Here is a 15,888-nt window from a genome sequence, read left to right on the forward strand (position 1 = left end):
GATGATGGGCTCCATGTAAAGCCAAACAACAAGTAATTCACTGGATACTTGCTTTTCAGATTGCTTCATTGGTTGTCTATATTGCTTAGTGTCAAAGGACTTTCTGAGAAGGATCATGCCTTCTGTTTCTTTCTCTATTCCCTAATGGCACCTAGAGTTTACAATATGCACTTAATAAATCCTGTGAACTAGATCCACAGATATTGTCTTTGAAGAATTTAGAAGAAATCCAACAAAAGAAAAAAGGGAACCTTTTCTTCCAAGTCCACATATGTTTTAACTTGTTTTCTTGCTCATGTCATATTTCCCTGTTTATTCCCAGTGATTATTTATGGGTTTGGCATATCACAGGTACCTAATGAATGTTGATTGAATGATGCAACGTAGTGCAAAGAAATAAACATGGGATTAGATCAAGAGGCATGAGTCTGAACTTCAGATTTACTCTTTTATTCTTGGGTGATGTAGGAAAAAGCACTCTGAGTATTTGATTCTGATTTCCCCCATCTATAAAACAGGAAAACAACTACTTTGCCAAACTCATAGGACTATTAAGGGGTTCAAATAAAAGTGTGTGTGAGAATGTACATTGTAAACTATGAGTGGCCTTAAAGTGTACTTATTATTGTAAATAATAAAAATAATCTACACTTTATGCTATGTAAGAGATCTCATAATTTTGTCTATTGACCCAAGATGTAAGGAAATAATGATAAGGAAAACTAAAAGAGACAAGTTACCTTAGTAAATATGGACTAAAATGAAAGAAATTGTTAGGCAAGTAGCAAGGAAAGATTTTGGAAAGGCATTTTCAAGGCTAATATTTTCCAGTACAGTTGTTTCTCACTGTAATAAATTTGTCTCTGATCCACAGAATACAAATCATATTTGTATATCAAATAAAGATTAAAGTGAGATTAAAGAAATAATGAAGAATCAAAAATCATTCAGTCCTCAAAAGAACTTTGAAAAAACCTTAATCAGATTATTTTAAAAAATCACTTTCTCATTTATTTGGTATTATGTGAATTTGTGAAAACTAAATTTTTTAAATAGCTTTTATATATTAATTTTCAATGATATTAGTTACTTTTTTGTTATACAAGTATTATTACTCTTATATCACTTGTAATAACAGAGTGCAAACCTAAAATACATATGGTAGCTAACTATTATACATTAATAAAATTCCAGTTGTAGATTTTTGCTTCCAATTACAATGAAGTAACATATAGCAAAACACATACTCTTGGTAAGAACAGTTTTAAAATATGAATAAAGTAAAAAAGAAAGTTTGAAAGCATTTGAGAGCAACTAAGGCAGTCAGGACTGAAGAGACTCAAAAAGAAATCACATTGAAGGTAACCTAACATTCTGTGCCACTATTGCCACTGAGGTATTTTTCAAATTCTAAGCTATGAAGATTAAGAATATAAGAAGCAGGCAGATTAAAGGCCAAAAAACAGGCACATAGTGCTGAGGAAATAGAAATTGTGCTTCAGAAACTATCAAGAGGGAAGGCTCAATCCAAAGTTTTAGTTGAGACCCTTGAAGGGATGGGCCTTAGCAGAAAAGGAAATATGAAATGTGTCAGGGCTCATTAATACAGAAGCACAGGTTGAGTCAACTTAAGTACTGATTAAATTAAGGTGCTGTTTCCCAAATCTTATTATACATTTTCTTAAAGAAAATCATCTTGAAGGGAAGATATTATTAACTAGAGCCTATGTATTTTTTCAGTGTCTGATATTCAATTAAGACACTGTTCAATAGGATAGTAGATATGCCTAAATGAATGAAAATTAAGAAAAAAAACTAACATGAACAGACCTCCAGTCACCAATACATTACTATTATCAAACACAGGTTTTAAAATAATTGTGATTAGTATATTTTAGACAACAGTCTATTAGTATACAATAGACAACAGAATGGAGAATTTCAAAGAAAATGAGAGCCTGTAGGAAAAATTAAATAGGTGTTCTAGAATTAAATGACTGAAATTAATAATAGTTGAACAACTGATTGTATGGAGTGAAAGTTGGGTTTCATGAAACAGAAGATATGTCAGCATAAAATAACCAGGCTTCAGCATGGGGAACAAAAGGAATGGAAAATAGAACAAAGAAAAAAGGAACAAACAATATACAGCAGAAAGTAATTTGGTGTTCAAAAAACGAAAGAGCAAGCAAGGACATTAAGCTATAGATTCAAGAAGCTTGATAAACTCTTCGCCAGATATATGCAAAGAAAAACAGACTTAGGAACATTACAGTAAAACTGTTGAAGACAAAATATAAGAAGATTATGTTAAAAGCACCAGAGAATAAAAGACATTGCCTTCAAGGTAATATATATCAAATGTTCAGCTAAATTTCCAGAGAAAGTATGTAGGTAAAAAGGCAACAAAATAACATCTTTAAACCAGTGAAAACTACAACTGGCCACCTAGAATTTTATACCAGGCAAAGATATACTTTGAAAATAAATGTCAAGGATATTTTCAGCTATACAAAAACCAGAAGAATTCACTGCCAGAAGATTCACATTAAAAATAATAATAAATGAATTTCTTCAAGCTAAATAAAAGTGAAAAGCATAGAAATACAGAAAGGACCAAAGAACACTGGAGAAGGTCAATGTTAGGTGATATTAAATCATTTTATCTTTAAAAAGCCAGGAAACAGAAAATAGAGACAAAGCATTCTAAGTTACTTATTGATTATGAAATTGTGAGAATACTAATTCATAGTAGACTCTAACCAGTTAAGTACACAGCTTGTTATCTATAGGGTAACAAAGATAGAGAATAAAAGTATTCTCTATCAACAAATTGATAGAATGGAAAATAAAATAATAAAAACACTTATTTAATCTAAGGGCTCAAAAAGGAGGGCATTGGGAAAGGCGTATGTCAAGGCTGTATATTGTCACCATGCTTATGTAACTTATATGCAAAGTACATCATGCAGAATGCCAGGCTGGATGAAGCACAAGCTGGAATTAAGATTGCCATGAGAAATATCAATAACCCCAGATATGCAGATAACACCACCCTCATGGCAGAAAGCAAAGAACTAAAGAGTCTATTGTTGAAAGTGAAAGAGGAGAGTGAAAAAGCTGGCTTAAAACTCAACATTTAAAAAACAAGGATCATGGCATCCGGTCCCATCACTTCATGGGAAATAGATGGGGAAACAATGGAGAAGTGACAGACTGTATTTTCTTGGGCTCCAAAATCACTGCAGATGGTGACTGCAGCCGTGAAAATAAAAGATGCTTGCTCCTTGGAGGAAAAGCCACGACCAACCTAGACAGCATATTCAAAAGCAGAGACAATATTTGCTGACAAAGTTCCATCTAGTCAAAGCCATGGTTTTTCCAGTAGTCATGTATGGATGTGAGAGTATTGGACGGACTGATGTTGAAGCTGAAACTCCAATACTTTGCCCACCTGATGTGAAGAGCTGACTCATTGGAAAAGACCCTGATGCTGGGAAAGATTGAGGGCAGGAGGAGAAGGGGACAACAGAGGATGAGATGGTTGGATGACATCACTGACTCGATGGACATGGGATTGGGTGGATTCCAGGAGTTGGTGATGGATAGGGAGGCCTGGCGTGCTGCAGTCCATGGGGTCACAAAGAGTTGGACATGACTGAGTGACTGAACTGAACTGAACTGAGCGCCAAAGAATTGATGCTTTTGAACTGTTGTGTTGGAGAAGACTTTTGAGAGTCCCTTGGACTGCAAGGACATCCAACCAGTCCATTCTAAAGGAAATAAGTCCTGAATATTCATTGGAAGGACTGATGCTGAAGCTGAAACTCGTATTTTGGCCACCTGATGTGAAGAACTGACTCATTGGAAAAGACCCTGATGCTGGGAAAGATTGAAGGTAGGAGGAGAAGGGGACGACAGAGGATGACATGGTTGGATGGCATCACCGACTCGATGGACATGGGTCTGAGCAAGCTCAGGGAGTTGGTGATGGACAAAGAAGCCTGGCGTGCTGCAGTCCATGGGGTTGCAAAGAGTTGGACATGACTGAGTGACTGAACTGAAATGATTTAATCTAAAAAGGGCAAGAAATATAAAAAAACAGAGTACGAGGGAAAAGTGAGAAACAAATGATTCCCTGGTAAATATAAAACTGCTTAGTTGCTAAATTGTTTTTGACTCTTTTGTGACCCCACACACTGTAGCTTGCCAAGCTCCTCTGTCCATGGGATTTCCCAGGCAAGATTATTAGAGTGGGCTGCCATTTCCTTCCAAGGGACCTTCCTGATCCAGGGATCAAATCCACATCTCCTGCATTCCTGCACTGGCAGGCAGATTCTTTACCACTGAGTCACCAGGGAAGCATCATTAATTACATTAAATGTAACTGGACTAAATACTACAATTGGAAAAAAAAGAATTTTAGATTTATATATATAGCGGTTTCTTAGATTTATTTATATTATTTACATATATATAAAGATATGTTGATTTCAAACAAAGTATATTAAATATAATTGCACAGAAGGATTAAAAGTAATAGAAGAGTAAACAATATGCAAACAAAAAAAGACATATCTATACTAATATTATACAAAGTTTATAGTGCAGCAAGAAATATTCTTAGAGATAGACATTTCTTAGTGTTAAAAGAGATAATCCACAAGGAAGATATAGTTCAGTTCAGTTCAGTCACTCAGTCGTGTCCAACTCTTTGCAACCCCATGAATTGCAGCACGCCAGGCCTCCCTGTCCATCATCAACTCCCAGAGTTCACTCAGACTCATGTCCATCAAGTCGGTGATGCCATCCAGCCATCTCATCCTCTGTCGTCCCATTCTCCTCCTGCCCCCAGTCCCTCCCAGCATCAGAGTCTTTTCCAATGAGTCAACTCTTCACATGAGGTAGCCAAAGTATTGGAGTTTCAGTTTTAGCATCAGTCCTTCCAATGAACACCCAGGATTGATCTCCTTTAGAATGGACTGGATGTATCTCCTTGCAGTCCAAGGGACTCTGAAGAGTCTTCACCAACACCACAGTTCAAAAGTATCAATTCTTTGGCACTCAGCTTTCTTCGCAGTCCAACTCTCACATCCATACATGACCACTGGAAAAACCATAGCCTTGACTAGATGGACCTTTGTTGGCAAAGTAATGTCTCTGCTTTTCAATATGCTATCTAGGTTGGTCATAACTTTCCTTCCAAGGAGCACGTGTCTTTTAATTTCATGGCTACAATCACCATCTGCAGTGATTTTGGAGCCCGCAAAAATGAAGTGTGACATTGTTTCCACTGTTTCCCCATCTGTTTCCCATGAAGTGATGGGACCAGATGCCATGATCTTCGTTTTCTGAATGTTGAGCTTTAAGCCAACTTTTTCACTATCCTCTTTCACTTTCATCAAGAGGCTTTTGAGTTCCTCTTCACTTTCTGCCATAAGGGTGGTGTCATCTGCATATCTGAGGTTATTGATATTTCTCATGGCAATCTTGATTCCAGCTTGTGTTTCTTCCAGCCCAGCATTTCTCATGATGTACTCTGCATAGACGTTAAATAAGCAGGGTGACAATATACAGCCTTGACATACTCATTTTCCTATTTGGAACCAGTCTGTTGTTCCATGTCCAGTTCTAACTGTTGCTTCCTGACCTGCATACAGGTTTCTCAAGAGGCAGGTCCGGTGGTCTGGTATTCCCATCTCTTTCAGAATTTTCCACAGTTTATTGTGATCCACACAGTCAAAGGCCTTGGCCTAATCAATAAAGCAGAAATAGATGTTTCTCTGGCACTCTCTTGCTTTTTTGATGATCCAGTGGATGTTGGCAATTTGTTCTCCGGTTCCTCTGCCTTTTCTAAAACCAGCTTGAACATCTGGAAGTTCATGGTTCACATATTGCTGAAGCCTAGCTTGGAGAATTTTGAGCATTACTTTACTAGCGTGTGAGATGAGTGCAATTGTGCGGTAGTTTGAGCATTCTTTGGCATTGCCCTTCTTTGGGATTGGAATGAAAACTGACCTTCTCCAATCCCATGGCCACTGCTGAGTTTTCCAAATTTGCTGGCATATTGAGTGCAGCACATTCACAGCATCATCTTTCAGGATTTGGAATAGCTCAACTGGAATTCTATCACCTCCACTAGCTTTGTTCGTAGTGATGCTTTCTAAGGCCCACTTGACTTCACATTCCAAGATGTCTGGCTCTAGGTCAGTGATCACACCATCATGATTATCTTGGTCGTGAGGATTTTTTTGTACAGTTCTTCTGTGTATTCTTGCCACCTCTTCTTAATATCTTCTGCTTCTGTTAGGTCCATACCATAGAGCAACCCCACGTCCAAAGAGCTGCTGCTGCATAGGCGCAGGAGGGCTGAAAGGAGCTACTCCACGTTCAAGGTCAGGAGGGGCGGCAGTGAGGAGATACCCCTTATCCAAGGTAAGAGAAACCCAAGTAGGACGGTAGGTGTTGTGAGACAGCATCAGAGGGCAGACACACTGAAACCACAATCACAGAAAACTAGCCAATCTGATCACATGGACCACAGCCTTGTCTAACTCAATGAAACTAAGTCATGCCATGTGGGGCCACCCAAGATGGGCAGGTCATGGTGGAGAGGTCTGACAGAATGTGGTCCACTGGAGAAAGGAATGGCAAACCACTTCAGTAGTCTTGCCTTGAGAACCCCATGAACAGTATGAAAGGGCAAAATGATAGGATACTGAAAGAGGAACTCCCCGGGTTGGTAGGTGCTCAATATGCTACTGGAGATCCATGGAGAAATAACTCCAGAAAGAATAAAGGGATGGAGCCAAAGCAAAAACAATACCCAGTTGTGGATGTGACTGGTGATAGAAGCAAGGCCCAATGCTGTAAAGAGCAATATTGCATAGGAACCTAGAATGTCAGGTCCATGAAAGCAAGGCAAATTGGAAGTGGTCAAACAGGAGATGGCAAGAGTGAATGTCAACATTCCAGGAATCAGCGAACTAAAATGGACTGGAATGGGTGTATTTAACTCAGATGACAATTATATCTACTATTGTGGGCAGGAATCCCTAAGAAGAAATGGAGTAGCCATCATGGTCAAGAAAAGAGTCTGAAATGCAGTACTTGGAGGCAATCTCAAAAATGACAGAATGATCTCTGTTCGTTTCCAAGGCAAACCATTCAATACCATGGTAATCCAAGCCTATGTCCCAATCAGTAATGCTGAAGAAGCTGAAGTTGATGGTTCTATGAAGACCTACAAGACCTTCTAGAACTAACACCCCCAAAAGATGTCCTTTTCATTATAGGGGACTGTAATGCAAAAGTAAGAAGTCAAGAAATACCTGGAGTAACAGGCAAATTTGGCCTTTGAGTATGGCATGAAGCAAGGCAAAGGCTAATAGAGTTCTGCCAAGAGAATGCACTGGTCATAGCAAACAGTCTCTTCCAACAACACAAGAGAAGACTCTACACATGGACATCACCAGATGGTCAACACTGAAATCAGACTGATTATATTCTTTGCAGCCAAAGATGGAGAAGCTCTATACAGTCAGCAAAAACAAGACCGGGAGCTGACTGTGGCTCAGATCATCAACTCCTTATTGCCAAATTCAGACTTAAATTGAAGACAGTGGGGAAAACCACTAGACCATTCAGGTATGACCTAAATCAAATCCCTTATGATTATACAGTGCAAGTGAGAAACAGATTTAAGGGACTAGATCTGATAGACAGAGTGCCTGATGAACTATGAATGAAAGTTTGTGACATTGTACAGGAGACAGGGATCAAGATCATCCCCATGGAAAAGAAATGCAAAAAAGCAAAATGGCTGTGTGAGGAGCTCTTACAAAGCTGTGAAAAGAAGAGAAGCGAAAAGCAAAGGAGAAAAGGAAAGATATAAGCATCTGAATGCAGAGTTCCAAAGAATAGCAAGGAGAGATAAGAAAGCCTTCCTCAGGGATCAGTGCAAAGAAATAGGGGAAAACAACAGAATGGGAAAGATACAGTAAGTTCTAAAATCATCTACTGGCAGTAGTTTCATTTTATGTAGTTTCCGTATACACAAATATCAGTTATCACAATTTAGGTATATAATACCAGATAATGTGATTCAAATTTCAACTAGCAAAAAGTATTAATTGTAACTGCAGAAAGTGTAAACTCCATGAATAGTCCTTCCGTATCACCATATAAATCACCATATAAATAACCAATGAGAATCATGATAAAGTGACCAATTACATCTCTTCATTCAAATTGTCATTGATTGGTCCCTGTGTACCTGTTATTTTGTTCACACAGAGACAGAAAAATGTGCAGCTGCATTGTCTCGTCTCCCACTGACATATTACCCACATGACATTTTACAAAAATGGATAATCAAAAGAAGGGATCTCTAGGAAAGATGAAAGTGTGGCAAAGAAATAAAAAATTATAATGCTGGAGGTGAAATTTGAATGAAAGGTAAATAGAATTATAGATGAAATAATTGGGTATGGGAATGCTGCTGCTGTTGCCATTTGAGAGACTCTGTATTTGCAGCCAGAGGAACTTAGTGAAAATGAAATTATCAGCAAAAAGGAGTAAAGTGGTTGTGACAAAAAGGATAAAGATGTCCCAGAGGAAATGATGCCAAGAAAAAATTCATATCAAAAGAACTCTCAGAGATGTTTCATAACATTGAAAGTGTAAAGTACCATAAAGTATTAGAAGATAATCAAACTTGGAAAGGAATATTACAATTCACAATGGCATAGAAAAATTGCTTGCTTTGTAATATAAGTCATATGACGCAAAAAAAGGCAAGAATTGTTAAAACTATGCTTGTAAATTTATTTTACAAAGAAATGAAACACTAATTCTCTGTAATGTTTTAAATTATGAGTTAAATTTTACTATTTTTTCATTTTATTTCACATATACTTCTAAAAATAAAAGTTTTTAATGTTGTGACAAACATATCATGTAACAATTGTAATTTTCACCATTGGTTATTTAGCTTGCTTTGTACAGTTTTAGGATACATGGTCATTTTGTGTTTCCACGCTACAAAGTGAGAATTGCCTGAATATTTAATAATAGTCTCAAAATGTAAATAAATCAATGCGTAGATCAACCACTGGCAAAAATAAAAGAGAAACAGGCAAATTTAAGATTATGGTAAGAAAGTCTAACACATGTATCTCAGTAACTGGTGGAAAGAGTATCAAGGAAAATATACAATATGGGAAATTTTAACAACATGATGGATGAACTTGATCTATGTTAAATATATAGAATGCTATATCCAACTATTTCAGACTACATATTTCTTTCAAAGTACATGTAATATTTATCAATATTAACCATATTGTTGTTGTTTAGTCAGTAAGTTGTATCTAACTCTTTTGTTACCCTATGGACAGTAACCTGCCAGGCTCCTCTATCCATGGGATTTTCCAGGCAGGAATACTGGAGAAGGTGGCCATTTCCTTCTCCGGGGATCTTCCCAAACCTGGGATCGAACCTGCATCTCCTATTTGGCAGGCAGATTCTTTACCACTGAGCCACCAGGAAAGCCCAATTAACCATATGTTTTTCCATAATTCAAAGGTCAACAAATTAAAAAGGCTTGACATCATACCAAATATAATCTTTAAGCACAGAAGACTCTAGCTATAAATCAAAAACAAAAAATAAATAATTTCCAAACAAATATTTGGACATTCATCAGCATATTTATATATAACTCAGGGATCAAAAAAGTAATCAAATAAAAATTAGAAAATATGTTTGAACTGAATGATAATAGAAATAAGACATATGAAATGTAATATGTTGCAAAAGTCACATTTAGAAAGAAATTTGCCACCTTAATGTTTATATTTTAAAAAGAAAGAAGCTAAAAATTAATGATCTAAGCATCATCTCAAGAGCAAATTAAATGTAAACATAAAAAGAGGCAATAATGAAAATAAGAGCACACATGTATGCTACTTTCATTATTTCCTTCCTTTTATGTTTACATATGTATATTTATGTATATATATATATATATATATATAAGCATACATATATACACACATGTATAATCTTTGGTTCTATAAAAACATTAATGAAAGATTAATGTAACTGTTAAGTCTTTAGCAATACTAAGCAAAAAAATAAAAGAGAAAAGCCAAAAAATTAGCCAAGAATAACTAAAAAAAGTCCTAGGGAGTATAGAAATATACAAAATAAGAGAGCATTACGAAAAACTTAATGCCAACAAATTCAAAATTTTAGGAAAAAAATGGACAAATTATTTGGGAAAAAAAAATAACTTCTTCCAAAGTTAACCTAAGAAGAAATAGAAAGCCCCAATTCTGCAATATTTGGTTTAAGATTTTAACATATATTTAAATATTTTCCTCAAAGAAAATACCAGACTCAGATAGCTTTACTGATGAAGTTCACGAAAATTTAACACCAACCTTTCACAAAATATTCCAGAAAACTGGGGAATAAAGGAAACTTACTCTAGGAGTCAAACCTGGCCTTCATCATAAACCTGACAAGATAGTAACATTTTTCTTTTTTAATGTAGGGACCAAGCTCTAATGAATATAAAAGAAAAAACACTTAATATATTCACAAAAAGTATCCAAAACTATTGGCAAAGGATTATACATTGCCTTCAAGTTGTTATTTTGGTGGCTCAGATGGTAAAGAATCTGCTTGCAATGCAGGAGACCCAGGTTTGATCCCTGGGTCAGGAAGATCCCTAGAGAAGAAAATGGCTACCCACTCCAGGATTCTTGCCTGGAGAATTCCATGGACAGAAGAGCCTGGTGGGCTACAGTCCATAGGGTCACAAGAATCAGACATGACTGAGCAACTAACATTTTCACTTTCAATGGTGGTTCTAGTTCTAGGGGGAAAAAATCTTGATCCCTACCTCACACAATATGTAAAAATTCCAGAGGATTGTAGATCTATATATAAAAGGTGAAACAATAACGTTTCTAGAAGATAACATAGGAAAGTATGTCTTTGTGGTAAGCAAAGACTTCTTAATATAGTACACGATTAGCACTAACCATAAAGAAAAAGAAAAATAAATTGGATTGTGGTAAAATTTAGAACTCTTCATCAAATACACCACTAAGAGTAAAAAAAAAAAAAAAGTAAGCCATGAAATGCTGGAAAATATTAAATAATATACAACTGAAATATGATTTATATATTCCAAAAATTGTAAAGAAATCATATAAATTAAGAAGAAAATGACAGTCCAATAGAAGATTGAGCAAAAGACTTGAATAAACCCTTCAGAAAAAAAGAGGGAAAAAGGATATATCGATACAAATGGCTGATATACATATAAACATTACAACTTCATTAGTCAAAATGTAAATGTAAATTGAAACCATAGGGAGGTACATTTACATACTTAATGGTTAAAATTAAGACTTAAAATACTAAGTAATCAATAAAAATATAAAGCAATTGCCTCATAAGCCTCTGTTGGGAGTATAAACTAGTATAACCAAGTAGAACACCATTTGGTATTATCTACTAAAGCTGATCATCTGCCTAATTACTATCTAGCAGTTCCAAATATCGGAGAAGGCAATGGCAGCCCATTCCAGTACTCTTGCCTGGAAAATCCCATGGATGGAGGAGCCTGGTAGGCTGCAGTCCATGGGGTCGCTGAGAGTTGGACACGACTGAGCGACTTCACTTTCACTTTTCACTTTTATGCATTGTAGAAGGAAATGGCAACCCACTCCAGTGTTCTTGCCTGGAGAATCCCAGGGACAGGGGAGCCTGGTGGGCTGCCATCTATGCGGTTGCACAGAGTCCACGACTGAAGTGACTTAGCAGCAGTTCCAAATATACCCAACTGTCTGTATACATTCACCAAAAGAAATGTACAGAAGTGTTTATAGCAGAACTATTTGTAATATACAATAGAGAAAAATTAGAAATAAACGAAAGTTTCATTACTATGATTAATTAAAGTATGGCCCATTGATGCACTGGAATTCTGCTCCACAGTGGACATGAACACTACTGCTAAGTATAGCAGCCTGAATGAATCCCAGAGATAGAATGCTGAGTAAGAAAGAATCAGACACAAATAGTACAGACTGTCAAATTTTTCACATAAAATACAAACAGGCAAAACTAATCTTTGGTGATAAATGGAAAAATAGTAGATACCTCTGTAGTATAAAGAGAGGGAGAATGACAGAGCCTTTTGGGGGTGATGTTAATTTTCTGTTTTTTGATCTCTGTGGTGGTTAGAGAGGATGTTTACTTTGTAAAAATTTATCAATCCTTTCTGATTTTTGTACTTTTCTATATGTGTATTACACTTTGATAGAGTGATTGCTTAAAAGAAAAGTCCAACATTCAAAGAGAAATGAAAATAAATTCAAAACATAAGAACTTTTAGATGACAAAAGGAAATTTCCTGACATTCCAATGTATCATTTATACACACACACACACACACACACACACACATGCACAATCTATCCAGTTTTCACAAAAAAAAACATTTGGGTCACTTACTTTGAGCCAAACCTCATCCTCTCTCTGCAGGCTACCTTTTGGCTGCTTACTCCCTTCATCTTCAGGTCCATTTCCACTGGGGACACAGGGAAACCAACCAATTATGGGTCGGTGCTCTGGTAAATCTGGACGGTATGATGTGCAAACCTGAAACGCAATTTCAACCAAAAATTAGACATGAAGGGTGAGAGACAAGTAAAGATAATGAAACTCCCAGCTCAAAATCAATGTTTTCCTTTTTCTGAATGCCTCATGATGACATTATTGGCAAAAAACTTTTCTCAAGGTAGAATGTCTCAGTGCTCTCTCTTAGCCTCAATATCCAACTTTTCAGGGAGGAAGAACACACATGACAACTTACAGCCCATTGGTGGTCCAGGGACCTTGCTCAACGAATTCTCCTGGCACGTTTCAGACAACTGCTCCTAGGATTAGTTAGGGAAATCTGTCCAAGACGATGATTCTGTCCTTACCAGGAAGGATCTACTGGCCCAGGAGTGAGACAACCGAGTCAAGGAAACACTAAGATGGGAAAAGGAACCAGAAAAGAGAAATTCCAGAAAAATTTTCCCACTTCACTTGGGGAAGACAGACAAGCTAGACTAAAAGCCGCTTTAGAGAGCTGTTACTAACTCAGAATCACCTAACTTTCCTAACTTCCTACCACTGGGCATCAGAATGCTTGAGAAAGATGCCTTCAGAATTAGCGAAAGGAGCGAGACAGGCATGGCTAATTGGCTGTCCATATCCATACCTCCCTCTTTCTTATTAATTCTAATCTTGGTCAAGGTGACAGTGTATCCAGCTATAAACGCTCATCTCCTCAGGGTCCCTTACAGCTAAGGCTGGTGAAGTGACCTGGATCTGAACAATGGGATGTTGGTAGATGCCTATATTCCTGGAACAGCTCCCGTTTTGCCACTAAAAACAGACTCAGCTCGCATGCATTTATTTCCCTTTGACCTTCCCTCTTCTTCCTGCTTGAATAATGACTTCACACCTGGAGGGCAGTAGTCGTCTCATGAGCTTGAGGAAGAAAACTGCAAGTCAAGTGTGGAAAGAGCCAAAATCTCAGAGACACTTAGGTCCTTGATGAGTTCCTTGACCTGGACCACTAGCCTTGGCTAGTTCCTCAGTCTCTTGGGCTGTCTCCTCAAGACCAAAAACCAATGATTTGCCTCTGGCCTAAAATACCTAGAGAGCTATTAACAAATCTTACTTCTGTCAAAAATGACTATATTACTTATTGTTATAAAGCATGGAAGAGTATATTTGGCAATGGAAACATCTAGAATAGCATTCAAAAACCAAAGCCCTTAATCTTTGGGTTTCCCTGATGGCTCAGACAGTAAAGAATCCACCTGCATGGCAGGAGAACCACGTTCTATCCCTGGGTTGGGAGGATCCCCTGGAGGAGGGAATGGCAACCCACTCCAGTATCTTGCCTCCCACGGACAGAGGAGCCCAGTGGGCTATAGTCCATGGGGTTGCAAAGAGTCTGACACAACTGAACAATTAACAATTTCACTTTTTTCACTTAATCTTCTTTTAGGTATTTATAATTCACAGAAGTCAGTCCTCAAAGCTCTCGGAAGATCTTCTATTTACTTAGGTAGATATTCATGGAAAATTGTGTGCCTATGGATTTGATTTAGTACTAATTCTAGAAAGTCTTTAATAATAATAATTTTTAAATCAAATTATATTTTGATCTTTAATATATATCTTAAATTTCACTTGATCCTTGCAATAAACCTTGAGTTAAATGCAAAAGATTTACATATGAGATAATTGGGGCCCAGAGAAGTTGAGTGACTTGCCAAATGTCACTTAGTAATAATCATAATGATAATGATAGATCCAACAGTGTCATCCAAGTATTCTGACTTTACTGCTCGTTTATCTTCTTTCAAGATAAATTCTTCCAAACTCAAAGCCTAAGTGTAATTTCTGACATGCATATTATAAGGCTAATTTTGAGATGCTTTTGTGTACTTTTAAGCCAGTTATTGCATAGTCAAAGGTTCCTAGATGAAAACTAGTGAAGGTAAGTGGGGTGAGGGTTGGGGAGGAGATTTAACTGATAGCCTAGAAGCTTTTCATTTAACATTATTTTATTCTGAGTTTGTTAACTAAATTTGGCATCAAAGTTAGGAGAAAAAAATGTAAGCTCAAGGTCAGTATCTGGGGGAATCACTTAACAATTTTGTTTACCCTTGACTAGTCTTAACTTACCATGGAGTGAGGTGCTCCAGTTACCAAGGAAGCAGGACATTTCTTCTTGTCTTCATGAGAAGAAAAAGCTTGGGTAGCCCACTGATCCAGGTATCCTTTGGGAGTATAGAGGCCACAGTCTACAATGCTGGTTTCCTTCTCAAAAGGCTCACATATTCCATCTCCCTCATGTATATAGCACAGGCTTGGTTCCCCTGTCAAGAAACATTGTTTGACATTTGAAAAGGTATTTTTATATAAGTAAAAATAATTACATTTTTACTCCAGCTGCTAGAGAGAATCCTGTAACTACTAACCAGTCTAATGCCCACCTCAAACATATAGATATCATACCCCTAAAGAAGGATACATTTTCATGGGGAGAATGGTAAAATCCATTGAGATAATAAAAAGTCTACAAAGTGGGTAGGGTTAGGGGAGAAGGAACAGGAAGGAAAAAAGCAGCTGTGGGGTGGATATAGAAAGAAAGTTTAAGGAATCATTGAGCAAAGTACTAGGGGAAGCTAGGTAAAAGAATAAAGGAAATTAAATAGATGGTAGGATGTGATATGTACTTGGAACCTCATCATAGTCTTTGAAATTTTAAATAAAACATTTGAGGGATTTGTTTTCAATTACATTTTTGCTGCTGTATTTCTTCAGTTAACCATGCAATTTGCTCTGAAATGGACAATATGGGCTCCAGGTTTATAAGGGTTACACATCTATTATTGTCTTACAATAACCATGTGAGGTATGTATTTTTTGTTTGTTTCATCAATAGACAATCTGAGACTCCATGATTATAAGTGATTTGTCAAAGTTCCCTTGATGCAGAAGCAGTACTGCTTGGCTTTGAGCCAGGCTTACAGGAAGCAGGTTCAGGGGCTTTCTCTTACTCCACAGTACCTCAACCAAGGCAGAGAGACTGTCTTCAGGAGCAAATGTGTGAGTAATGAACATATGAGAACAATCACTGGGTCTGTAAAGCAAGCTATAATTCCTTGGACAAGGTCCTTACTTGCTTGTAGGATAACTTCTACTACGTGGATAGTCCTCACTAACTATAGATATATAAACTGCGTGGGTTTACATATCTTCAGTAACTTCAGTAAACTTCAGTCATGTCCAACTCTTGGGGAC

At 37.0% G+C, this 15,888-nt stretch overlaps 1 protein-coding gene across 1 annotated transcript in view; it reads right to left on the reverse strand.

Annotated features, from left to right (window-relative positions):
• Positions 1-15,888, reverse strand: part of PAPPA2 (pappalysin 2) — a 315,464-nt gene that overhangs the window by 142,601 nt on the left and 156,975 nt on the right. Inside the window, exons 10-11 of the mRNA XM_005905526.2 lie at positions 14,767-14,960; positions 12,532-12,678 (exon numbers count right to left, since the gene is read on the reverse strand). Coding sequence (XP_005905588.2) covers positions 12,532-12,678; positions 14,767-14,960 — 341 coding nt within the window. The remainder of the gene's footprint in view (positions 1-12,531; positions 12,679-14,766; positions 14,961-15,888) is intronic.

This window comes from Bos mutus, chromosome 16 (genome assembly GCF_027580195.1).
Source record: "Bos mutus isolate GX-2022 chromosome 16, NWIPB_WYAK_1.1, whole genome shotgun sequence".
Taxonomy (NCBI): Eukaryota; Metazoa; Chordata; class Mammalia; order Artiodactyla; family Bovidae; genus Bos; species Bos mutus.